Genomic DNA, 27,500 nt, shown 5'->3' with positions numbered 1-27,500 from the left:
CCACAGAGATGTATTGTGCTGCCATATATGTAACCAGAAATATGCTATACTGCACACTTTACCATCATATATACCCCAGAGATGTACTTTACCACCATGTTCCCCACAGAGATGTATTGTGCTGCTATATATGTAACCAGAAATATGCTATACTGCACACTTTACCAGCATATATACCCCAGAGATGTACTTTACCACCATGTTCCCCACAGAGATGTATTGTGCTGCCATATATGTAACCAGAAATATGCTATACTGCACACTTTACCAGCATATATACCCCAGAGATGTACTTTACCACCATGTTCCCCACAGAGATGTATTGTGCTGCCATATATGTTGACCAGAAATATGCTATACTGCCATACTGTAAATGATTTACTATCATATGTCCCAGAGATACTTTACAGCCACGTTTCCCTCAGTTATGTCATATACCGCCATATGTGTGATGAGATATACTATACCTCCATATGTGCACACAAATATTGTACTGTCATATGCCCCAGAGCTATTCTTTACCGCCATGTTCCCCTCAGTTATGTTGTGTGTCAAGAAATATGCTATACTGCTATATGTGCACTCAAATACTCTAATGCCATATATGCCCTAGAGATATACTTTATTGCCATTCTCTCTCCAAAGAGGTACTATGCCGCCATATGGGCCCCCAGAGATACAGTTTGTCACTATAATCCCCCCAGAGATGTACTGTGTTGCCTTATGTATGACCAATGATATAGTCTACCGCCATATGTGTGACCAGTGATATACTATAGGTCCATATATCCAGTTATATACTTTGCCCCAGAGATATAATTTATCGCTATAATACTCCCTAGTACTGTGCTGAGACGGAGCCCTTATTTTTACCTGCCCTGTGTCTGGCTCCGTTTTCAGCAGATCCGTTGAGGACAGTTGGTTGCAGTAAAGTCCGCCTGGTCTCAGGGATGGATCGTTCACCTGCCGAAAGGGACAGACCCATTAGTTAGTGCCACGGAATGTTCTAGATTCTTCTATTAATTCCATAGAAATGTGTATAGCGCTTATACAATACCAGTGTTAGTATTGTGCTTCACTGTTATATGTGCACGCTATGGCAGTAGTATTTATGCAACAAAAATGTGAGGGTGTACTCACTTTTGTGGTACATCAATGTCTAACCCCCCGTCACTGACCTGCTCTGTGCACATGCTGTTCATGGTCTGCATGGGCAGGGAGTTCATCTGCATCTGCCCCGTCATCTGGTTGACATTCTGGACGCCGGCGTTGTTGCCGCCCATGGACACGGTGATGCTCATGTTGTTGTACATTCCTTGCTGGCCCGGGGCAGGCTGGGTCTGTCCCGCTTGCCCAAAGACGCTGTGAAAGCGGGATAAGAGATCGTTAAGTCTCGAACTGTTTAACAGATTTTTTTTTCCAGCATTTCACAGTCTGTCTGCTGTAACTGTAGAGAACCCTTTCCTATTTAGCTGCCTGATTCACCTTCTTCCAACCCGTAATGAGTGTCCTTTTAATTGTAATATAATTTTTACACAGATTTAACAAAACTAGGATATATTTTTTTCTTTAAGTGCTTAACTAATTGGTTTATTACATGTTAAACATGTGATCCATTGATCGTATATATAATACACAGAACTACTTGGGCTGGATCTTCTAGGCTTTAGTTTATGGCATTGTTAGATCCAATGGGCTGACTGGGGGAGTGATCTCCTTCTATCAAGCTCTGCAATTTTCCTGACTTGGGGGAATGATCTCCTTCTATCAAGCTCCGCAATTTTCCTGACTGGGAAAGTGATCTCCTTCTGTCAAGTGCCGCAATTTTCCTGACTTGGGGGAATGATCTAACAAGCTCAGCAATTTTCCTGACTTAAGGAGTGATCTTCTTCTATCAAGCTCTGCAATTTTCCTGGCTGAGGGAGTGATCTTCTGTCAAGCTCCGCAATTTTTGCTGACTGGGGGAGTGATCTCCCTCTGTCAAGCTCTGAAATTTTCCTGACTGGGAAAAAGATCTCCTTCTGTTAAGTGACGCAATTTTCCTGACTGGGGGAATAATCATCTTCTGACCTTTTCAGCCCTGTCCTCCTCACCTACCCCCCCTGTCCAGCACCTAGCACATCCCCGCAGAAACCTTGCACACCTCAACATGCACACCCTCGCCGACTCTATCCTCCCACTGTCCTCCATATCGTCCCTCCACGACACAGACAGCGCCACCACTTTCTACAACACCACCCTCACATCAGCCATTGATTCAGTCGCTCCCCTTGTGCATGGCAGAGTGAGACGAATCAATAGACAGCCCTGGCACAACAGCCTCACTAAAAAACTTAGGCAAAGGTCTAGGGCTGCAGAGCGGCGGTGGAAGAAAACGCACTCCCAGGAAGACTTCACCACATTCAAAAATGCAATTCACACATTTCGTTCAGTCCTCACCTCCACTAAACACGATTACTTCAGAAACCTCATATCCTCTCTAACACACAACCCCAAACAGTTATTCAACACTTTCAACTCCCTCCTTCGCCCACCACTGCCCCCTCCAACCTCCCTCATTTCTGCAGAAGACTTTGCCACCTATTTCCAAGAAAAAATCGACCTAATAAGGCAAGTCTTCTCTGCTCAGCCACCACAACCCCTTCATGTAGCTGACCACTGCCCCTCCCCCATAAACTTCCTCCCCACCATCACCGAAGGAGAGCTTGCACGTCTGCTCTCAAAAGCGCACCTCACCACCTGCGCACTTGACCCCATGCCATCCCACCTCCTTCCCAACCTCACCACCATCCTTATTCCAGCTTTAACCCATCTCTTCAACCTATCTTTAACGACTGGAACCTTCCCCTCTGCCTTTAAACATGCAACAGTCACACCTATCCTAAAGAAACCTTCCCTCGATCCAACCTCTACTACCAGCTACCACCCCATATCACTACTCCCACTTGCCTCAAAACTCCTGGAACAGCACGTCCATGCTGAACTTTCCTCCCACCTCTCCTCTAACGCTCTCTTTGACAACCTACAGTCCGGCTTCCGTCCACATCACTCCACCGAAACTGCCCTGACTAAAATCACAAATGACTTGCTTACTGCCAAAGCGAACAAGCACTTCTCTATACTCCTACTCCTAGACCTGTCCTCAGCCTTCGATACCGTTGACCACTCCCTCCTATTACAGACCCTCTCTTCCCTTGGTGTCAGAGATCTTGCCCTCTCTTGGATCTCTTCATACCTCTCAAATCGCACTTTTAGTGTCTCCCACTCCCACACAACCTCTTCATCCCACCATCTCTCTGTTGGCGTCCCTCAAGGCTCTGTCCTAGGACCCCTACTTTTCTCTATCTACACATTTGGCCTGGGACAACTCATAAAGTCCCATGGCTTCCAATACCACCTATATGCCGACGACACCCAGATCTACCTCTCTGGCCCAGATGCCACATCTCTGCTGTCCAAAATCCCGAAATGTCTATCTGCTATATCCTCCTTCTTCTCCTCTCGCTTCCTAAAGCTCAATGTGGCCAAAACTGAACTAATCATCTTTCCTCCGTCTCACCTACACTCTCCACCTAATCTATCTATTACAATAAATAACACCACGCTCTCGCCAGTACCCAAAGTTCGCTGCCTCGGAGTGACCTTTGACTCTGCCTTATCCTTCATACCACACATCCAATCCCTCACTACCTCCTGCCGTCTTCAACTCAAAAATATTTCCAGAATCCGCCCTTTCCTCAATTTGCAATCTACTAAAATGCTAGTGCATGCCCTCATAATCTCCCGCCTCGACTACTGTAACATCCTCCTCTGTGGCCTCCCTGCCAACACGCTTGCCCCTCTCCAGTCCATCCTTAACTCTGCTGCCCGACTTATCCACCTCTCTCCTCAATACCACCCCGCTTCTCCTCTCTGCATGTCCCTCCACTGGCTTCCAATCTTCCACCGTATCCAATTCAAACTTCTAACACTGACCTACAAAGCTGTGCATAATCTTTCCCCTCCGTACATCTCCGAACTACTCTCCCACTACACTCCAACACGTCACCTCCGGTCCTCCCAAGATCTCCTCCTCTCCTCCTCTCTCATTCGCTCCTCACACAACCGACTCCAAGACTTCTCCCGAGCATCCCCAGTCTCCTGGAACTCGCTGCCTCAACACGTCAGACTATCCCCTACCCTTGCAAACTTCAAACGGAACCTGAAAACGCACCTGTTCCGAAATGCCTACAATCTACAATGAACTCGCTGCCGCCCGACCACCGTGCGGAGCTGCCGCCCGACCACCGTGCGGAGCTGCCGCCCGACCACCGTGCGGAGCTGCCGCCCGACCACCGTGCGGAGCTGCCGCCCGACCACCGTGCGGAGCTGCCGCCCGACCACCGTGCGGAGCTGCCGCCCGACCACCGTGCGGAGCTGCCGCTTGACCTACACCCCACCTATTGTCTCCTCCCCATAATCCTATAGAATGTAAGCCCGCAAGGGTAGGGCCCTCTTCCCTCTGTACTAGTCTGTCTACTGTAACTTGTATACGTATTTTGTATGTAACCCCCTTCTCATGTACAGCACCATGGAATTAATGGTGCTCTATAAATAAATAATAATAATAATAATAATAATAATAAGCTCCTCAATTTTCCTGACTGGATGAGTAATCTCCTTCTGTCAAGCTCTGCAATTTTCCTGTCTGGGGGAGTGATCTCCTTCTGTCAAGCTCTGCAATTTTCCTGACTGGGGGAGTGATCTCCCTCTGTCAAGCTCTGAAATTTTCCTGACTGGGAAAAAGATCTCCTTCTGTTAAGTGACGCAATTTTCCTGACTGGGGGAATAATCATCTTCTGTCAAGCTCCTCAATTTTCCTGACTGGGGGAGTGATCTCCTTCTGTCAAGCTTTGCAATTTTCCTGTCTGGGGGAGTGATCTCCTTCTGTCAAGCTCTGCAATTTTCCTGTCTGGGGGAGTGATCTCCTTCTGTCAAGCTCTGCAATTTTCCTGACTGGGGGAGTGATCTCCCTCTGTCAAGCTCCTCAATTTTCCCGAGCCATCCGTGGGATGTGTATAAACTTCTTACCCTTCATCAGGACCAATATATTTACGTCCATTTAGTCCAAACTGGTTCAATAGGATGTGTTTTCGACTTACCTTGAGCTTCCCAGTGTGCTTTGCTGCCAACTTTTAAGATCAGGTGACTGGTACCCGGGTGTGGATGGATTCTGCTGGAGCATTGGACTTTGTGAAGGGGTCAGACGAGGCGACATCAAAGGACTGGTGGGGCTGAGAGATGGGGCAAATGTTGGATCCGCCTGCTGGCTGATACCTGCAGGAAATAGAGGCATATCCATGCTAGGTTACTTGTACAGTAACTAAAGCCAGAAGTTGCTGACAACCACATAGTTGTCACCCGATAAGACATCCATATTTGTTTTGGCCGCCTACCTGTTCCCGAGTATTGAAAGACATTTTGCGTCATCTGAGGGTTCATCCCAGCTCCAAACTGTCCTCCGACGTTTCCCATCATGCCTCTGTTCACTAACCCTCCCCTTGTGGTGCCTCCGCGGTTTGGCAACGTGGCCTCAGGGGTTGTGGCCAGAGGTGAAAAGGGACTGGTGGACGGAGGTGGGTTTACGGAGTTTGTACCATAACTGTGGGGGTAAGGAAACTGCTGAGGAGGTCCTTGCGGGAGCCGGGAGGCCCCGATGGTGACGGGCAGTCCAGCATTCGGGGGAAGGTTGTTGCCAAAATTTTGCTGCCTCATGAGCAGCGCTCTTTGCTGCATGATTTGCTGCTGCTGTTGGCGATGCTGCTGGCTGTACAGCTCCCGCTGGCGCTGGGCGAGCATCTGAGCGTTAATCGGAGGCTGCGGAGAAAGACGCAAATAAGGGTCAAAATGAGGACTAGTCCCAAACCGGTGCCATCTACTATACGAAGGGGGGGATGCTCCAAAGCCAAAAACTACCGAGAGTATGTCACCGCTTCACAATATAACACATATAACACATATCTTCTCATCATCACTACCTGAGGCGTGATGGCTTGTTGTATGCCCGGCCGCATTCCCATCTGCACTGCGCTGCCAACGCCAAACTGACTGAGGAGAGCCTGACGGTTCTGGTGCAGGATCTGAGAAAGATGGAAAGAAAGGTCATAACATAGGACGGAGAGAGAAACAGGCACAATGTCAGGATCTGAGGTGTCAGCATAGCTCAGATCATCCCCTGCAGCTATCAGTAATATATTAGTTAAATTCTTGTACATAGGGGGCAGTATTATAGTAGTTATATTCTTGTACATAGGAGGCAGTATTATAGTAGTTATATTCTTGTACGTAGGGGGCAGTATTATAGTAGTTATATTCTTGTACATAGGAGCAGTATTATAGTAGTTATATTCTTGTACATAGGAGGCAGTATTATAGTAGTTATATTCTTGTACATAGGGGCAGTATTATAGTAGTTATATTCTTGTACGTAGGGGGCAGTATTATAGTAGTTATATTCTTGTACATAGGAGCAGTATTATAGTAATTATATTCTTGTACATAGGGGGCAGTATTATAGTAGTTATATTCTTGTACATAGGGGCAGTATTATAGTAGTTATATTCTTGTACATAGGAGCAGTATTATTGTAGTATATTCTTGTACATAGGGGCAGTATTATAGTAGTTATATTCTTGTACATAGGGGCAGTATTATAGTAGTTATATTCTTGTACATAGGGGCAGTATTATAGTAGTTATATTCTTGTACATAGGGGCAGTATTATAGTAGTTATATTCTTGTACATAGGGGGCAGTATTATGGTAGTTATATTCTTGTACATAGGAGCAGTATTATAGTACTTATATGCTTGTACATAGGAGGCAGTATTATGGTAGTTATATTCTTGTACATAGGAGCAGTATTATGGTAGTTATATTCTTGTACATAGGGGCAGTATTATAGTAGTTATATTCTTGTACATAGGGGGCAGTATTATAGAAGTTATATTCCTGTACATAGGAGCAGTATTATAGTAGTTATATTCTTGTACATAGGGGCAGTATTATAGTAGTTATATTCTTGTACATAGGGGCAGTATTATAGTAGTTATATTCTTGTACATAGGGGCAGTATTATAGTAGTTATATTCTTGTACATAGGGGGCAGTATTATGGTAGTTATATTCTTGTACATAGGAGCAGTATTATAGTACTTATATGCTTGTACATAGGAGGCAGTATTATGGTAGTTATATTCTTGTACATAGGAGCAGTATTATGGTAGTTATATTCTTGTACATAGGGGCAGTATTATAGTAGTTATATTCTTGTACATAGGGGGCAGTATTATAGAAGTTATATTCCTGTACATAGGAGCCGTATTATAGTAGTTATATTCTTGTACATAGGGGGCGGTATTATAGTAGTTATATTCTTGTACATAGGGGCAGTATTATAGTAGTTATATTCTTGTATATAGGAGCAGTATTATAGTAGTATATTCTTGTACATAGGGGCAGTATTATAGTAGTTATATTCTTGTACATAGGAGCAGTATTATATTCTTGTACATAGGGGCAGTATTATAGTAGTTATATTCTTGTACATAGGGGCAGTATTATAGTAGTTATATTCTTGTACATAGGAGCAGTATTATAGTAGTATATTCTTGTACATAGGGGCAGTATTATAGTAGTTATATTCTTGTACATAGGGGCAGTATTATAGTAGTTATATTCTTGTACATAGGAGCAGTATTATAGTAGTATATTCTTGTACATAGGGGCAGTATTATAGTAGTTATATTCTTGTACATAGGAGCAGTATTATATGCTTGTACATAGGGGGCAGTATTATAGTAGTTATATTCTTGTACATAGGGGCAGTATTATAGTAGTTATATTCTTGTACATAGGGGCATAGGGGCAGTATTATAATACTTATATGCTTGTACATAGGAGGCAGTATTATGGTAGTTATATTCTTGTACATAGGAGCAATATTATAGTAGTTATATGCTTGTACATAGGGGCAATATTATAGCAGTTATATTCTTGTACATAGGGGCAGTATTATAGTAGTTATATTCTTGTACATAGGAGCAGTATTATAGTAGTATATTCTTGTACATAGGGGCAGTATTATAGTAGTTATATTCTTGTACATAGGAGCAGTATTATATGCTTGTACATAGGGGGCAGTATTATAGTAGTTATATTCTTGTACATAGGGGCAGTATTATAGCGGTTATATTCTTGTACATAGGAGCAGTATTATAGTAGTTATATTCTTGTACATAGGGGCAGTATTATAATACTTATATGCTTGTACATAGGAGGCAGTATTATGGTAGTTATATTCTTGTACATAGGAGCAATATTATAGTAGTTATATGCTTGTACATAGGGGCAATATTATAGCAGTTATATTCTTGTACATAGGGGCAGTATTATAGTAGTTATATTCTTGTACATAGGAGCAGTATTATAGTAGTATATTCTTGTACATAGGGGGCAGTATTATAGTAGTTATATTCTTTTACATAGTGGGCAGTATTATAGTAGTTATATTCTTGTACATAGGAGCAGTATTATAGTAGTAAATTCTTGTACATAGGGGCAGTATTATAGTAGTTATATTCTTGTACATAGGGGGCAGTATTATAGTAGTTATATTCTTGTACATAGTGGGCAGTATTATAGTAGTTATATTCTTGTACATAGGGAGCAGTATTATAGTGGTTATATTCTTGTACATAGGGGCAGTATTATAGTAGTTATATTCTTGTATATAGGGGCAGTATTATAGTAGTTATATTCTTGTACATAGGAGCAGTATTATAGTAGTTATATTCTTGTACATAGGGGCAGTATTATAGTAGTTATATTCTTGTACATAGGGGCAGTATTATAGTAGTTATATTCTTGTACATAGGAGCAGTATTATAGTAGTTATATTCTTGTACATAGGGGCAGTATTATAGTAGTTATATTCTTGTACATAGGAGCAGTATTATAGTAGTTATATTCTTGTACATAGGGGGCAGTATTATAGTAGTTATATTCTTGTACATAGGGGCAGTATTATAGTAGTTATATTCTTGTACATAGGAGCAGTATTATAGTAGTTATATGCTTGTACATAGGGGGCAATATTATAGCAGTTATATTCTTGTACATAGGGGCAGTATTATAGTAGTTATATTCTTGTACATAGGGGCAGTATTATAGTAGTTATATTCTTGTACATAGGGGCAGTATTATAGTAGTTATATTCTTGTACATAGGGGGCAGTATTATAGTAGTTATATTCTTTTACATAGTGGGCAGTATTATAGTAGTTATATTCTTGTACATAGGGAGCAGTATTATAGTGGTTATATTTTTACATGTGAGTGGCCATCTTCATTTTTACCTGCTGCTGTCCTTGTAGCCTCTGCTGGAGCTGCAGACGTAGCTGGTTGGAGGCCGTTCCTGGCCGAGCTAGTGCCTGCCGAGGTTGCATGTTCATAGCATTTGGATGAGGCCCTCGTTGCAGAGACTGTGGCACTTGAACTGGCATGGGACCAAAGTTGGTCTTCTGTCTGACCATGCTGGAGAAGGGGCTGGGGAGTCCGGGGTTGGGAGAGGCAGCAGGATAGGACTGAGGATACATTCCCGGCTTCTGTTCCATGAGGACCGGGGCGACGGGCATTTGCTGGGGAAATCTGTCAGTGACGACGTCCAGACCTCCTCCCTATGGGACGGCAAGAAGGAAAATGCAAGCCAAAGTAAATATATACACTTCATACACGCAGCTATCACCCATGACATAATATGATGCGAGACCTCGCTGCTGAAACTTCCCCACCACAGCAGAGACATGAAGATTTGTATTGAAACCTTTATTATACTGCGAACATCAAAACTGGCCAAAAAACCACACATTTCATCGATATGATGAAATATTACGCCTCTCCCGAATATCCTTCTCATGTGTCTGTAGTCACTGCAGTCCGCAGCCTTCTGACATTCGCTCTATCCATGAAGAACTGTCCCGACCACCGGCCCGACCTGAGGCTTCCCCCTCCGCCCCTTGTACCTGCACCAGCTTGTCGATTCCCAGGGCTCTGTCCAGTTCGGCCAGCTCGTTCTCGTCTTTGCCGTTGAGGTAGGATACGAGCTGCTCCAGCAGGATCTTCTCGTCGTTTTGTCCCTCCATGGTGGTTGGAGGACACAGAAAGTCATCAATCCTGCCGAGAAAGACAAAGCAGATATGAAGCTGCGGGTGCAACGGCAGAGGATACCAGGCGCTATGTCAATGACATAAATCGCTGCCTTACGTGGATCGTCCTTGATTTTGGCATGGAGGAAGCAAACTGTCTAAGCGCATTAGTACAGAAGCTGGAAACATGAGCGGGGGGCGTTGACAATTTTACGAGATCTGGGTCCCTGTCTCATCCATAGGCGCCATATTTCTATAGCTGTGTCCCAAAACTCACCACCCCAATGAGAATCAGAAGTCACCATTGGCCGTCCATTACCCTGCACCCTTCTTCTAGTATCATGACATATCAAACTGGTGCCGATCATGAGCCAAGAGACGGAGAGAGGCCTACTGCCGATACACCTCTCCACCCAAATGAAGGAGCCAAAGTCATCAACAGCCCTTGAAGCTAGAAGGCCATTATGCAGTAGAGGGGCTTTGGCCGCTACCTCTGTGTGTAATGTGATAATGGGCTACAACTATCCACTTATGAGGAAATATGGCCACTGGAGGTCAACACGGGTTGCCCATTTCTATTGAGAAATCATAAAAGTGTGATGTTTCTCTGCCAGGACCTGATAGCCAGGTGGATGAGTTTCTTGCCTACATTTCTACCTCCAGAGTTGACCTGGCCTGCCTGATTTTTTAGTCTTTTGCCGACTAAGATTGATCCTGACTACTTCTTTAGGCTATCATCTGGGTGAGTGACTGACAATGATAAAATCCACAACTCACCCTTGCAGGTGTTAACGATGAAGAATGGAGGACACCTTAATTCCGAACCTTGTTAGCCTGTAACGCTTGACGCTGAAAATGGTGAAGCGGCGATCAACAGTGGACCCACTGGACCACAGAAGGACCCCAGGCTTACCCTTTAGTGGGAGGGGACTGACTAAGCGCCAGGTGCTACTCCGCCAATGTAGAGACCAAGACTGTGGCAACTGACCCCCGAGGCAAGGGCGGACACAGTAGTAGACAGGCTGAGGCTGGGTGGCATGGTTGGGATGTACAGGCACGATCTCTGGTATAGCAAGGACTACCATTATAGCGGACGCTGGTGGCACGGTCGGGATGGACAGGTAGAGTCTCTGGTGTAGCAAGGACTACCAAGATAGCTGAGGCTGATGGCACGATATCTGGTGTAGCAAGGACTACCGTGGTAGCTGAGGCTGGTGACACAGCTGGGACGGACAGGCACGGTCTCTGGTGTAGCAAGGACTACCGTGGTAGCTGATGCTGGTGGCACAGCTGGGATGGACAGGCACAGTCTCTGGTGTAGCAAGGACTACTGTGGTAGCAGAGGCTGGTGGCATGGCCAGGACAGACAAACACAGTCTCTGGTGTAGCAAGGAATACTGAGGTAGCTGAGGCTGGTGGCACGGCTGGGGCGGACAGGTAAGGAAGTAGCACATTGTAACAAGAGCTCAGCAGACTAGAGGACCTGACAACTAGCTGGCTAGGGCATAGAAACACTAAACACATTGATCAGGTACCTCCCCTAGTGGGAGAGTGCCTTATGTACCCAGTGCCTCTCAGCCGTAGAATGAGAGGCACTTCCATGCGCTGGCCCTTTAAGAAAAGGGCAGCGATGCACGCTCCCCAAGAACACTCTCGGGGGACCTGTACCGCATGCACAGGCCCCAGGAAGAGGGAGTGGACACGTGGAGGAGTGAGGAGACGCTGGGACACATGTGAGAGCCAGCCGCGGCGGTAAGTAGAGCTCGTCCCTGTGGGGAGCACAGGGACGCCCGTGCTACATAGACATTGTTAACCTAATAATGGTGACTGGGAAGCATTTTCTTTCTTGCTTTATATGATACCAAGCCCAACCTGAGGTCCTCAAAATCTACTACCTGGGCAAAAGTTGACATCAAACAATGCCCGGTCTATAGGCAACATTGTAAATGAAAGGGTGGGACTGGAGAATCAAAGATGGCCACCACAGGACTTGTAAGTCAATTGATGTGGTAGTGATGACCAGGAGAACTATACCCCTTTTTCCAAGATTTCTTCTAAGTCTCCTACCAAGACTCGTCCATGGGCATACCATAGCATTTTCTTACAGTTTATCAAGGCATAAACATTTCTAAAATGTTTCCGTTGCAGATTAGATTGATGATTGAAACCCCCTGGTGTCGGCACAATAGCCAGAGGCGCTGAGACTTCTAGGGTTAATCTGGTGAAGCCCACATTGTGTCAGTCCTGTAGGTTGCGTAGGAACCGTCATATGTAAAGAATTAAAAGAGGTCACCGCTGACCCAGGGGCCTCGGAGCTCCTCCACAACTCCATCGACTGCTCCACTCCTGAGTGTTTCCAATATATAAAAAGTATCAAGTCCCCTCCGAATAGAAAAAAACCCCCCATAATTACACCCAGGCTAATAAAACCCTACGATGTGCCAGGGAAACAGAAGGCGGCTTTGATAGCGAATATGTGGAGCACGCGCTTCCCCCGGACCGGTAATGTTTATTCTTTTAGTGATAGATGAGTACCAGATGTGGAGACGGCAGTATGAGCGCAGCTCCGAAGGGGAAAAGAGTCCCAGCCCGATGCTGCCCAGAGCAGAATTAACTCCTTCATAGCAAAGGCATTAAGCGGGTACATCCGATGGATGAAAGTCTCTAAAGATGAGCAACCTAGAGGACCTCTGGTGTGTGAGCCTAGAAGAACCTAGAAGACCTCCAGCGTGTGAGCCTAGAAGAACCTAGGAGACCTCTGGTGTGTGAGCCTAGATGAACCTAGAAGATCTCTGGTGTGTGAGCCTAGAAGAACCTAGGAGACCTCCGGTGTGTGAGCCTAGAAGATCTCCAGTCTGTGAGCCTAGAAGATCTCCGGTCTGTGAGCCCAGAAGAACCTAGAAGACCACCGGTGTGTGAGCCTAGAAGAACCTAGGAGACCTCCGGTGTGTGAGCCTAGAAGAACCTAGGAGACCTCCGGTGTGTGAGCCTAGAAGAACCTAGGAGACCTCCGGTGTGTGAGCCTAGAAGATCTCCGGTCTGTGAGCCTAGAAGAACCTAGGAGTCCTCCGGTGTGTGAGCCTAGAAGATCTCCGGTGTGTGAGCCTAGAAGAACCTAGGAGACCTCCGGTGTGTGAGGCTAGAAGAACCTAGGAGACCTCCGGTGTGTGAGGCTAGAAGAACCTAGGAGACCTCCAGTGTGTGAGCCTAGAAGAACCTAGGAGACCTCTGGTGTGTGAGCCTAGATGAACCTAGAAGATCTCTGGTCTGTGAGCCCAGAAGAACCTAGAAGACCACCGGTGTGTGAGCCTAGAAGAACCTAGGAGACCTCCGGTGTGTGAGCCTAGAAGATCTCCGGTCTGTGAGCCTAGAAGAACCTAGGAGACCTCCGGTGTGTGAGCCTAGAAGATCTCCGGTCTGTGAGCCTAGAAGAACCTAGGAGACCTCCGGTGTGTGAGCCTAGAAGAACCTAGGAGACCTCCGGTGTGTGAGGCTAGAAGAGCCTAGGAGACCTCCAGTGTGTGAGCCTAGAAGAACCTAGGAGACCTCCGGTGTGTGTGAGCCTAGAAGAACCTAGGAGACCTCCGGTGTGTGAGCCTAGAAGAACCTAGGAGACCTCCGGTGTGTGAACCTAGAAGAACCTAGGAGACCTCCGGTGTGTGACCCTAGAAGAACCTAGGAGACCTCCGAAGTGTGATCCCAGAAGAACCTAGGAGACCTCCGGTGTGTAAGCCTAGAAGAACCTAGGAGACCTCCGGTGTGTGAGCCTAGAAGATCTCCGGTCTGTGAACCTAGAAGAACCTAGGAGACCTCCGATGTGTGAGCCTAGAAGAATCTAGAAGACCACCGGTGTGTGAGCCTAGAAGAACCTAGGAGACCTCCGGTGTGTGAGCCTAGAAGAACCTAGGAGACCTCCGCAGTGTGATTCCAGAAGAACCTAGGAGACCTCCCGTGTGTGATCCCAGAAGAACCTAGGAGACCTCCGGTGTGTGAGCCTAGAAGAACCTAGGAGACCTCCGGTGTATGAACCTAGAAGAACATAGGAGACTTCCGGTGTGTGAACCTAGAAGAACCTAGGAGACCTCCTGTGTGTGAGCCTAGAAGAACCTGGGAGACCTCCGGGGTGTGATCCCAGAAGAACCTAGGAGACCTCCGGTGTGTGAGCCTAGAAGAACCTAGGAGACCTCCGAAGTGTGATCCCAGAAGAACCTAGGAGACCTCCGATGTGTGATCCCAGAAGAACCTAGGAGACCTCCGGTGTGTGAGCCTAGAAGAACCTAGAAGACCACCGGTGTGTGAGCCTAGAAGAACCTAGGAGACCTCCGGTGTGCGAGCCTAGAAGAACCTAGGAGACCTCCGGTGTGTGAGCCTAGAAGAACCTAGGAGACCTCCGGTGTGTGTGAGCCTAGAAGAACCTAGGAGACCTCCGGTGTGTGAGCCTAGAAGAACATAGGAGACCTCCGGTGTGTGAGCCTAGAAGAACCTAGGAGACCTCCGGTGTGTGTGAGCCTAGAAGAACCTAGGAGACCTCCGGTGTGTGAGCCTAGAAGAACATAGGAGACCTCCGGTGTGTGAGCCTAGAAGAACCTAGGAGACCTCCGGGCTGTGAGCACAGCTATATCAGGAGATTGTGAGGCTGGGTGATGCCATCTTTAGGGTGCCAGGCTCCAACCAACACTGAAGATATGAGTCTTGCAATTTTCTTCCCATCCTAAGTGGACATCTCATATGGTGTAATTAGGCACAATTGTCCCTCACATCTCTGGAGTACCAGCATTGTATCCAGCATCAACTCACACTCCAGACATGAACAGTGTATCTAATTCACAACTGATCAGCCATGAAGTGTATCTAATCCACCTCTGAATCAGAAATGAATTGTGCATCTAATCCACAGCTGATTATACATGAATAGTGTATCTAATCCACCACTAATCAGACATGAATAATGCATCTAATCTATATGCCAATCAGAAATTAATATTGTACCTAATCCACCACTGACTGATTTGACATGAATAATGCATCTCATCCATATCCCCCAGTTAGATATTAATAGTGTATCTTATCCACCACTGATAAAACACTAATAATGTGATTCCACCGATCAGATATTATTAGTGTATCCAATCCATCACTGGTACAAACATGAAGTGTATCTAATCCATACCCCACCAATCAGAAATGAATGGTGTATCTAATCTAAACCCCACCATCAGGCATTATTAGCGTATCTGATCTATACAGCATTGATCAGACATTAGTAGGGCATCTAATCCATCACTGATTTAATGTTATTTGTGTATCTAATAAACCACTGATCAGACATTACCAGTGTATCTAATCTACCACTGATCAGCCATTATTAGTGAAGCTCATACACCACTGATCAATCATTATTAGCGTATCTAATCCGTCACTGATCAGATGTTATTAGTGTCCCAATCCACCACTGAGCAGGCATTATTAATGTACCTAATCAACCACTGATCAGGCATTACTAGTGATTTTTTTTTTTAATTCTTTATTTAACCATAAACATGGAATTACTAGTTTATCTAATCCACAACCAATCACGCATTACTAGTGTATCTAATCCAATACCAATTAGGCACTAATAGTGTATCTAATCCACCACTGATCAGGCATTACTAGTGTACCTCATCCACTACCAATCAAGCTTTACTAGTGTATCTAATCAACCACTGATCAGGCATTACTAGTGTATCTAATCCACTACCAATAAGGCATTACTAGTGTATCTAATCCTCTACCAATAAGGCATTACTAGTGTATCTAATCCACTACCAATTAGGCAATACTAGTATATCCAATCCACAACTGATCAAGCATTACTAGTGTATCTAATCCACCACTGAACAGGCATTACTAGTCTGATCAGTCGGGGATTAGATACACTAGTAATGCCTGTTCAGTGGTGGATTAGATACACTAGTAATGCTTGATCAGTGGTGGATTAGATACACTAGTAATGCGTGATCAGTTGTGGATTGGATATACTAGTATTGCCTAATTGGTAGTGGATTAGATACACTAGCAATGACTTATTGGTAGTGGATTAGATACACTAGCAATGCCTGATCAGTGGTGGATTAGATACACTAGTAATGCTTGATTGGTAGTGGATTAGATACACTAGTAATGCCTGATCAGTGGTGGATGAGGTACACTAGTAATGTCTGATCAGTGGGGGATTAGAAACACATTTCTAGTGTATCTAATCCACTACCAATCAGGCATTACTAGTGTATCTAATCCACTACCAATCAGGCAATAATAATGTATGTAATCCACCACTGATCAGGCATTATTAGTGTTTCTAATCCACCACCAGACATTACTAGTGTATCTAATCCACCACTGATCAGGCATTAATAGTGTATCTAATCCACCACCAGACATTACTAGTGTGTCTAGTCCGGATAATAACAATGAAACCGGCTTTTTGCGCTGCCCGAGCAGTGATGACTGGCTAGGTAGGACTGGCAGCAGCGACAAGTCCCCGTGTGTCCCCGGCCTAGTACAAACCCATCTCCTGCATTTCCCCACCGCACCGCCATCTTACAAGTGACCACTAGGTGGCAGTGTGCTTTCCTCACAGGCAAACAAGCCGATTACTGATGCAGGCCGAACAAAAAAAAACCCCAACATAAAGCATTCAAGCCCTTCACGACGACCCTATTATGCCTTGGGAATTCAGGTGCCTTTGATTTCCTTCAAAAGCACCGAAGGGGAGCAAAGAGGGGATTATCGGTGCACGCTCCCCGGGGGGAAAGCATGTGATCCCATTGGTCTGCCCTAAACTCTCTAGAAACGTCCCAGAGCTTTTTAAGGAGCAGAGTCCCGAAGAATAACAGACGGCGGTAAGCTTTCTATAAATAGCCAGGCAGCCGTGCGATGTTTTGTGCTGTGCGTCCTTAGAAGACCCCACCGATGAGGTAAAGGGTCCGGTAATGGCGGCACATACATCTCCATGTTCCTTCTGGGCACTTGCTATGATGATGGAGTGGAGATATTACAGCCCGCACACTCTCCAGCCTCCGCTCAGCTTCGCTCTTTACATTTCCTTCTGCTGGATCGCGAGCAGTAAAGGACAACATATGTGAGGGGCCCAGCGCAGGGTGAGGACGGGCCGGAGCTATACGGCTGCGGAGGGGGACACATTTCCCAGAAATTCCTCACGCCTCCTCACAAATACAAATCAATTCAATCTACACGTTTAATTTTAAAGAGTAACCGTCATTTTAATTTTTATTTCTTTTTTATTTCAGAAATCAGTGGTGCTGATGACAATAAGAAACTTTGTAATGTATCTTATCGGAGAAATCTGCTTCTTTCTCCTCCAGGACTGATCATTCCTTCTCAAAATCTGTCTTCAGGGACAGCAGTTTCCCATTAAAGGGAACTTGTCACCACTTTTTTGGCGTATAAGCTGCGGCCACCACCACCGGGCTCTTATATACAGGATTCTACCATGCTGTATATAAGAGCCCAGGCCGCTGTGAGAACATAAAAAACACTTTATAATACCTAACGGTCGTGCGGTGGGCCTTATGGCTGTCTCCGTCCTCCTTTTGGCCATCTTCGTCCTCCTTCTTCTCTAGCCGCGGTGCATGACAGGTCCAACATCATCCACACTCGCCGGCATTCAGGTCCTGAGCAGGCAAGATCAAAGTATTGTAGTGCGCCTGCGCAGGATCAGCAAGTGTGTATGACGTAGACGCGTCATGCACAGGCTTCAGAAAGAGGACGAAGATGGCCAAAAGAGGCAGCGCCGGCACCGGAGAACGGAGACGCCCATATGGCCCACCGTACGACCGTTAGGTAAGTATTATAAAGTGTTTTTTATGTTATACCCCCGGCCTGGGCTCTTATATACAGCATGATAGAATGCTGTATATAAGAGCCCGGTGGTGTTGGCCGCAGCTTATACGCCAAAAAAGTGGTGATAGGTTCCCTTTAAGGAGATAGGAGATGTCAGTTGGTGCATGTAACATTCTATGGAGGGGGAGGAGCAGAACCAAACATTCCGCTACAAGTTCTGAAGTGGCAGTTACAATTTAAATTTGAATTTAAACCGATATTCAAATATAATTTACACAGAAACAGCTCAGGGAATATTTAAAGGGAACCTGTCACCAGATTTTTCCCTATGAAACTAAAGGAATCCCCCTTCTGCAGCTCCTAGGCTGCATTCTAGGAAGGTGCACCTTGGCCCTGACTCCCCTTTTAGACCCCCAAAATAACTTTATAAAACTTGGCCCTTAGGTATGCTAATTACCTTGGTGGGCCACAGGGGCTGGCTCATTTTCTGCTTCGTTCCCCCCTCCTGCCGCTGATCGCAGTCCTCCTTCCTTGATTGACGGGATGACGCCGTCTGTCATCCTCGTCGCATTTTCAAATCTTGCGCCTTAGGTCTGCTCGCGCAGGCGCAGGTCACTCTGCCATATCTCGGGCAGAGCGCCGGTGAGCTAAATGAGCAGGCGCGAGATTGTAGGCGGGTACAAGGATGACGCTGGTGAGGTGTTTGCTGTGCATGACCTCACCAGTGTCATCCTAGTACCCGCCCATAATCTCGCGCATGCGCATTTAACTCACCGGTGCTCTGCCCGAGATATGGCAGAGTGAACTGCGCCTGCGTGAGCAGACCTAACTGCACAGGCGTGAGACTTGAAAATGCGACGAGGAGGATGATGGAGGGCGTCATCCCGTCAATTAAGGAAGGAAGCCGGCGATCAGCGGCAGGAGTGGGGAAACAAAGCAGAAAACGAGCCCGCCCCTGTGGCCCACAAAGGTAACTAGCATACCTAAGGGCCAAGTTTTATAAAGATATTTTTGGGGTCTAAAAGGGGAGTAAGGGCCAAGGTGCACCTTCCTAGAATGCAGCCCAGGAGCTGCAGAAGGGGATTCTTTTCGTTTCATAGGGAAAAATCTGGTGACAGGTTCACTTTAAAACTCAACCGACAAACTTCAGAATGGGTGTAGATTGCCACCATGTTGGAATTACACCCACATATCTGACAATGTATGAATCAGTCCTCAAATACTCACTCTTCCTGTGGATTCGTGGTCACACGGTTCAGTAATGTCAAGCTGTCTGACCAACCCATCTGGTCAGCGAGCCCCGACTGCCCGAACTGATCTGCAATTCCCAAGTTTGAGTCCGGCAAACCTAAAAAAAAAAAAAACACTTAAAAAGTTGGGCATGATTTTCATTTGGACTGATAAACACAGAATTGTCTTTCATTCTAATACTTGTTTTGGTTATTTCATTGGTAATGAGTGGATCCAACCAATAGGTGGCACTACTCGCAAATTACTGTTCATAACGGGTGCTGTGATTTGCAGAGTTATCAGGTCATTGTGTAATTTTGGGCTATCGGACAACAAAAATCAAAAAGTTGTAAAAGAAGAAAAAAAAATAGTTGTGGAAAACGTCCAAAGATTGAACTATTTTGGATTTGGTTACTACCCTTTAAATACCCCCCCTTCCTCCCTGGCCATCCTGGGGGGGGCACATTCTATTGTATTATGTACTGTACACATAGAGAACATGAATTCTATACAAATAATTCACACTGTTGTAATCAACTTTTTGTGTTCAGTTTTTCTTTTACTCTTTACTACCCCGAATAAGTCATTGAGGAGCAATGGCAAAATATACTGGTGAGTCACTTAGAGAGTTCAGCGGCCACTAGTCTCAGCCGCTGATATGGGGGCGATGTTGAGGCAGCTGAATCACCAGGTTTAGCCAACTTGATCAAAACGGATCAAGCCCACCAGAGACCCCGAGAGGTCAACTCACCATCAGGCACTAGGTGGCACCATCTTGATCTAGGAGTGACGATGTAACCCTACGTGATGTTTTTTCACTCTGGATCTCTCTCCAGGTGGCGCTATTTTACACTATAAGGAACAATCTTGCTGGTTCCTTCACACGATAGGTGGTCTCACAGTAGGTGGCGTTTTCTCACTGAGTCTTTTACCAGTTGATAATATGCCAAAAATAATATCATTGTTGCTGATTTCAGCTTTCGGCAGATCATTCCTCAACAATTTCTGAGTGCTGAATGATTACAGGACAAGCAAACTGGTCTGTACTGTATGACCTCTCTTCCTCTAATTGTCATGTTGATGATGGAGAATATACTCGTTGCTGTATGTCCCTGGTAAAATAGTTAAAGGGAATCTGTCAGGTGATTTTGTAGTAGAATACTAATTATCTTTCAACAGGAGACCTTTCAGGATCGGTAAGTTTTATAGCTCTACCTTATCCTGTTATCTTGTTGTCCACTCTTGAGAATTCAGTGTCTCTTGATGACTAGTCAAGTGTATGTAAATACAATTTGCATATGCACTGCGCCCCTCACCCACCTATCTGTGCAATTAACTGCACTCCTGAGGGGTGGGTGGGAGTATGGGTGGGGGCACAAGTGCAAATTCAGTTCAGATTTACATATGCTTGACTAGTTACTCTGAATTCTCCAGTGCTTACAACAAGATAACAGGAGAAGGTACAGCAATAAAACTTGCATATCCTGTTAAGAGATGCTTAAGCCCTATTTAAAGATACATTAGTATTGTACTAGTAAATCATCTGACAGATTCCCTTTAATTGTGCCACAATTTGTGCTGAAAGCTTAAATCTGCATCAGCCATCTTATTTGGATCTCTACTATCTCGCTTGATAGTGTTATCTGGTTGGTTCCAATCAGTGGGTGGATGATTGGGGAAGCCCAAGCCATGGTCTTTGTACACCATACATAGTCCAAAAATAAAACTTGTCATAAACAAAACTCCTCTTCTTTCGCAACCATAAATGTAAACCTGTTGGAAGCAGTAGATTCCGTCCCTGGGTTGACATGGTGCTAGGGAAACGGTAACACACACATATGTACCTTAGTCACATATCAGATTTCTATTTAGCTCTTCATATGCAAACCGTACTAAGAAAAACAGCTTGGAGATGTCAGGCCGGGGCCCCGCGTGGCCGGCTCTGTGTTCAGGCACTTAACATGCATATTATACAAGATATGTCCTAATGAGACGAGACTGTATTTACACACATCTGCTGGCGCTATTCTCAGCAGACGATAATTGCGGATTTATAGGGACGTGAAAGAAAAATAAAGCCTAACAAAGAGGGGTTAAACGATTCCAGGGCCCTCGAGAGGACCCGTGCCGAACGATAAATCTATTAGGAATTGCAAATTTTAGGGAAAGTAAAACTAAACAGGGAAAGGAGAAAAGTTGGGGGAATTGAAGACTTAACTCATGAATAAAAAGACCATAGATGTACCGAGGAGAAAAGATGGATAAAATGTTACAAAAAGATATATTTTTCCAAACTGATTAGTGGATAAGTTCTCATGTGGGCTGTGATGAAGAATTACATAAAATATGTGATGGTCCCTAAAACGATGAATTGTCAGGTAAAGCCCCTGTGATACCAATGTGCTATGACTGAAGAATGAGTGTGATTAGATAGGAATCCTAATCAAAAGATAGTGATCACAGGTATTATTTGATCCATCCAAAACTCAGTATCAGAGAGGTGTCCTCTGGTTGACCCGATTTCACCATGATGAAGAGTACGTGTTAGTAAGTCTTGAACAAACCACTATGAGGAAGGAACGCTTACAGTTTAAAATATGCAGGAAACTCGTGGTTAGTTAAAGACATGTGTAGGAAACTGGCATGTAACATTCATGGCTCATTGCAAAATATGCAGGAAACTAGTGGTCAGCTGGCAAAATGTGCAGGCAGCTACTGGTGCCCACAGCAGCGTGTGGTCAGGTTACATGACCATTATATAGAGTAGAATCTGGCTCACAAATAGGTTAGGTGCCTCCGAGAAAAAAGTCAAATACATGAGAAAAGTCAGCTCGGGCACTCAAAAGACAAGAAAAAGTGGAGAATGTTGATGCTTTTGATTCCAATTTTATTCATGCAAAGGTTTATAATATGACGTTTCGGCCATACAATTTTGGCCTTTATCAAATAAATGTTCTGAAAGAATAAAAGAAAATATATATCCTAGTGAATACATAATGTTATTCTCACATACATGTACATTCAATTTTACATGGTGCATGAAACAAAAAAATGTTTTGGGCAAGTGTTTCTTAAGGAACAAATCAAAGAAAATAAACCTCAATACACGTTATGGTGTGAACAAACAATAGTCCAGAGGTTGAGAGACCCTAATGCTTATAAGACCCAAGTGCAAATTTTATTACAATGTAAAAGAGTACATACCACAAGAAACGTATATAAGGCTAGACTGGTGAAATTGAGTTCACATGTGTTGGCCAATGGACCTTAGTAATCAACCTGAAGTAAAAACAGAGTCGTCTAAGAAAATTACATATATTTTTCAAACATATACATAGAAAGAGGACCGGTAGATAGAATGTAGAACAGGGGGTATAGGCTAAAAATTCCAATCCAATTACCTTTGCTATTATCTATATGGTATACCTCTTGAAGACACAATGTTCATTAGAGTGCTGTGGCGTATGGCCCACTGAATGGCATAGAATACAGGGAAAGCAGCAAAAGTTAGATTAGAATGTCAATCAAGTGGAGAATCTAGTAATTTTGACTCCATAATAGAGTAACATATAGAGATGTATGCATGATGTTACCTTTACTATTAGTTAAGGGATGAATCACCCATGATCCCCCCTCTTCTACATTCTATCTACCTCTGGACTATTGTTTGTTCACACCATAACGTGTATTGAGGTTTATTTTCTTTGATTTGTTCCTTAAGAAACACTTGCCCAAAAAATGTTTTTGTTTCATGCACCATGTAAAATTGAATGTACATGTATGTGAGAATAACATTATGTATTCACTAGGATATATATTTTCTTTTATTCTTTCAGAACATTTATTTGATAAAGGCCAAAATTGTATGGCCGAAACGTCATATTATAAACCTTTGCATGAATAAAATTGGAATCAAAAGCATCAACATTCTCCACTTTTTCTTGTCTTTTGAGTGCCCGAGCTGACTTTTCTCATAGGTTACATGACCATGACCCAGCAATCACATACTGGTCACAATTGCAATACTCGGTGCACACGACGAACACAATGTATGAAAATACAGGGCTCGCTTAGTGAGATTAGGGACATTTCCAGGACGCTAAAGTGGACGCACTGTTCCTGTGATGCAGAGGCCGGGTTGTTTTCCTTCTCACTAATCGAGTCCCTCCGATGAGAAAGACTTGCTACAACATACAGTAATGTTGATGCATATTTCTGTTATTGTATAAGATTCTATGACTATAAAGTAGTGCTAATGCCTATGTACCATTGATCATTCATGTGCTATTATAATAAATAAAATCTTGCTATAAAGAATCTTAGTATTCGTGCCTGATTAGGATATCAGTGAGCGCTTTGTAAGTACGGGCATTCAGCCCCCCTTTTAGGAGAATTTAGCAAGACAGCCACATGCTGTGACTGCCCAAGATAGAGCATTCTAGACTGTAGGTGAAGCACTGGAGAAGTCTTCAGTTGTTATAAGAAAACACAAGCATATAGATCATTGGATAGGGACTGCTTTAGGATTTTTTAGTCAAAAGAAAGAGGCATTAGACAAAACCTACCATGGTAGCCCTCAATATGTTTGACTGACCATAAACGGAGGTGTGAATAACTAGTTCAAACACCCATACTCCAATCCACATACAGATATATTGTGAAAGCAGGACATTAATATTCTCTCATGACAGTTTGTCCTGCTATATAAAAAATTAGTATTACATACCAGGATCTGTATGAAATGTTGGCGTTCCGGGTAAAATTCCACGACCCTGCTCCGGTGTCAGTCCTGACCGAGGACTGGTGTCAGAAGGTGCAGGGAATGGATTCAGTTCCGGGTCTAAGGACTCACAGAATCCAAAGGGAGAGTGAGTTGGATTGATGCCATTGAAATCTAAGGAATAAGGAACATGCATGTGTGTGTTAGGGTCATGCCATGTACATGCAGTATCCATGCAGCCATCCTACCGTGCAACATTTGCATAAATGCGAAAACAGAAATGTTACCCCCGCCCCCCCCAACATTCTCAGGCGAGTGGTTACCCCCTTCCAAAAAATCTTAAGAAACACCTACATCTGCTTTGTTTTGAAGCCCATTTTACATCTAGTACATCAGTTTCTCGCAAAATCTATCTTCTCGAATTCTTCCCCGTCCAAGATCATGACTAATTTTGGTCACCAAAGATATTACTTTCTTGAAATGGTGACAACCTCCACCACTTATCCACTAAAAACCACCCAACAAGCTACATTTAAAGATGGTTGGTTGGCTGACACCAGTGGTTGGATCATTGGAATCAGGACAGTCAATAAAACACCTAACCCTAATGTTACAAAAAAGGCCTCACTAAGTGAGGTAGATCCTTTAAGCCCAAGGTCTGCGTGGGGACATAAGGGACGATGGTGTCGATACAGCACATGGGTGAGGCTTGTAGGACACAGACAGGAGACGTCCTGGAGACCGTAGACAGGCAGCCGAGTTACCGGAGGATGCTGGCAGACAGGTAGCAGAGTTACAAGAAGACGCAGGCAGGCAGGAGACCACATACAGGTAGCAGGGTTACAGGGGGCCAACGACAGACAGGTAGCAGAGTTACTGGAAGCTGCAAATGGGAGAAGACATCGAGGAGACCATGGAAAGGCAACAGAAAAGGTCAAGGTGCATATAGGAGCTCAGAGACTTAGACAGACAGAAGGCTTAATACAAAGACACAGGTGAGTGTCTTGGTGAGCCTTTAATAGGCCCGGGCGGATGATCACATGGGATCTTGCCGAAATATCTGCAAACCACAACATGGACCACAACAGAGTCTAGAGGACCGGGGTAAGGGAAGTAAGGCACAAGTCTGGCAAAGGTGTGTTATACCTAACTGATTGATACAAAGTGTCACGCCTGTGGCCCAGCGGGTCCACAACCACCAGCGTTACAATTAGATCAAGTCATAGACCCGCAAACAAATCGGGAACCAATGGCCCCAAGTCAAATATACAGCTTTTGTAAGAGGAGGTCCACTCTCTGCGGTTCTCTCCTGGCCTCGACCCCTAGGTTGTGGGCCATCCAGCCAAATCCTACATCAATTAATTCCACACATCTAGTCCCTCGTGGCACCCATTTCCGCTTTAACCAAGAAGGGGGCTAATACCAGAGTCGGCCTTCCAGCATTTGAAAGGGGCCTTCACAAGAGGTTCTGCACCACCGTGATACCAACAAGCAGTCTATCGGTGCTGGGATGGTTTTTCTGCAAAGAGCTTCTTCAGGGTGGTCAGTCACTTGCGTTTTTTCTCTCCAAACTGTTCACACTGGCCAAACAAAAGAATACCATAGGGGATCGAGAGCTTCTGGATCTCGAGGAGCGGCGACATCTACTGGAGTGCACCAGCTCTCTGGTAATAATTTACACGGACCATAGGAATCTGACCTTTCTGCAGTCGGCTCAGCGGTTGAATTCTCATCAGGCCAGGTGGGCTCTCTTCTTCACTCATTTTAACTTTGAATTTAACTTCCACCCTGCAGAGAAGAACGCCAAAGACAATGACCTGTGAAGTCGTTCAAAGTTTCCAAGTCTGTGGAAGAGTCTCAGCACATCATTGCCCCACCCAGGATTATTAAGCAGCTCCGATCCTTTTTAAATACATTCCTCTGGGCAAAACCTTTGTCCCTAGAGCTACGAGTAGGAGAATTCTGTCCTGAGGTCATAAATCCAAGTTGGCTGATCATATGGGCATACGCCAATCCACTGAGCGAATTGCTCGCCACTTCTGGTGGCCCTCGCTTGTTAAGGATGCCTGGGATTTTGTTTCGCCTGTTCACACTGTATCAGGAATAGGTCTTCCACGGACAAGCCTGCTGGTCTTCAACGCCTGCCAGTTCTTTCTACGCTCTGGCAACATATTCATCACGGACCTACCTCTCTCCAAGGGTTACAACACCATCTGGGTTGTGGTGGATTGGTTCTCTAGGATGGCTCAGATAATCCCCTTGGCCAGTCTTCACTCCACACCTAAGCTTGCCAAACAGTTCTTCTGGCATATTTTTTGCTTCCATGGCCTTCATCTTTACATAGTCTCTGACCGTGAAGTCAAGTTCACTTTAAGGTTTTGGAAAGCCCTATGCAAGATACTGAATATATAGCTGGAAATTTCTTTGTACCATCTGCAGATGAATGGACAAGTGGAATGGGTTAACCAGATCCTTGAGAACTACCTTCACCATTTTATATCTGCTCGTAAGGATGACTGGGTTCAACTACTCCCCTGGGCAGAGTTCTCTTACAATAACCACATTGGGAAGTCCTCCGGACCATATCTATTCTTCATCGTATAATCCCAACACTCTCTCCAATATCTGCTTCTTCAGGCGTATCAGCGGCTGTTTCTTCTTATGGTATCTTCCTTCAAATCTGGCAGCAAACTCAGTCCTATCTACTGAAGGATGTGTCTCGGATGACGATTCATGTGGACGAGAGGTTCCCTGCCTCAGTATCATCCTGGAGACGAGGTCTGGTTGTCCTCACAGAACAGTTGCCTGAAGGTGCCGTCATACAAGTTTGCCCGTAGCTACATTTGACCATTCAAGGGTCTCAGGCCTATTAATCTGTGTCCTACAACTCCCAGTCTTCGAATCCCAAATTCCTTTCACGTCTCTCTCTTGAAGCCTATAGTCCTAAATCATTTCTCCAGGACCCATACTCTAGTCCCCGAGTCCATTCCTGATGGGTTCCTTGGATGTGTTCGAGGTTAAGGACATCTTAGACTCTAATAAGGTCAAGGAGAAGACCTTCTATTTGATTGGAAGGGTTTTGGTCCCAAGAAGAGGTTTTTGGAGCCCGGTGAGAACATCCGCCCATCCAACAAGACATAATGTTGTAACTGAAAAACTATAAGAAGTGTAGACTTATTGGTGAACCTTTCTTGTAGTTTAGTTGGTGCAGAAACACTCTGTGATTTAGACTCTATAATTCAGACTTCATAGTACGGGTTCTTAGGTGTAGAACTTATTAGTGTAGACTCTTTAGGAAAGGGTCTGTCATAAAGGCTTCTAGGTATAGGATTCTTTAGGTTCCATGGTTTAGACTCAGTCGTCTTGGGCTAAGCTCCAGACAGTAGACTCTTTGGTCTAGACCCTACTATGTAGGATCCTTAGTGTAGGCTCTAAGGTGTACACGTTTGGTGTAGACGCTTTAATCTAATCTCTTTAGTATAGTAGTGATGTAGGCTATATGATATACTGTAGGTTCCACAGTG

General features: G+C 44.8%; 1 protein-coding gene across 6 annotated transcripts in view; it reads right to left on the bottom strand.

Moving 5' to 3' along the window:
* Positions 1-27,500, bottom strand: part of NCOA1 (nuclear receptor coactivator 1) — a 406,646-nt gene that overhangs the window by 2,722 nt on the left and 376,424 nt on the right. For 4 of the 6 annotated variants that reach the window (XM_075341274.1, XM_075341275.1, XM_075341273.1 and 1 more), the window contains 9 exons: positions 23,983-24,150; positions 19,254-19,374; positions 10,059-10,209; positions 9,393-9,713; positions 6,018-6,119; positions 5,436-5,856; positions 5,142-5,316; positions 1,179-1,362; positions 874-963 (listed from right to left, as the gene is read on the bottom strand). In XM_075341274.1, coding sequence (XP_075197389.1) covers positions 874-963; positions 1,179-1,362; positions 5,142-5,316; positions 5,436-5,856; positions 6,018-6,119; positions 9,393-9,713; positions 10,059-10,209; positions 19,254-19,374; positions 23,983-24,150 — 1,733 coding nt within the window. The remainder of the gene's footprint in view (positions 1-873; positions 964-1,178; positions 1,363-5,141; positions 5,317-5,435; positions 5,857-6,017; positions 6,120-9,392; positions 9,714-10,058; positions 10,210-19,253; positions 19,375-23,982; positions 24,151-27,500) is intronic. The other 2 variants (XM_075341277.1, XM_075341278.1) reach the window with 1 other exon arrangement.

The sequence above is a fragment of the Anomaloglossus baeobatrachus genome, chromosome 3, assembly GCF_048569485.1.
Source record: "Anomaloglossus baeobatrachus isolate aAnoBae1 chromosome 3, aAnoBae1.hap1, whole genome shotgun sequence".
Classification (NCBI taxonomy): domain Eukaryota; kingdom Metazoa; phylum Chordata; class Amphibia; order Anura; family Aromobatidae; genus Anomaloglossus; species Anomaloglossus baeobatrachus.
This window is presented reverse-complemented; position numbering and strand designations above follow the sequence as displayed.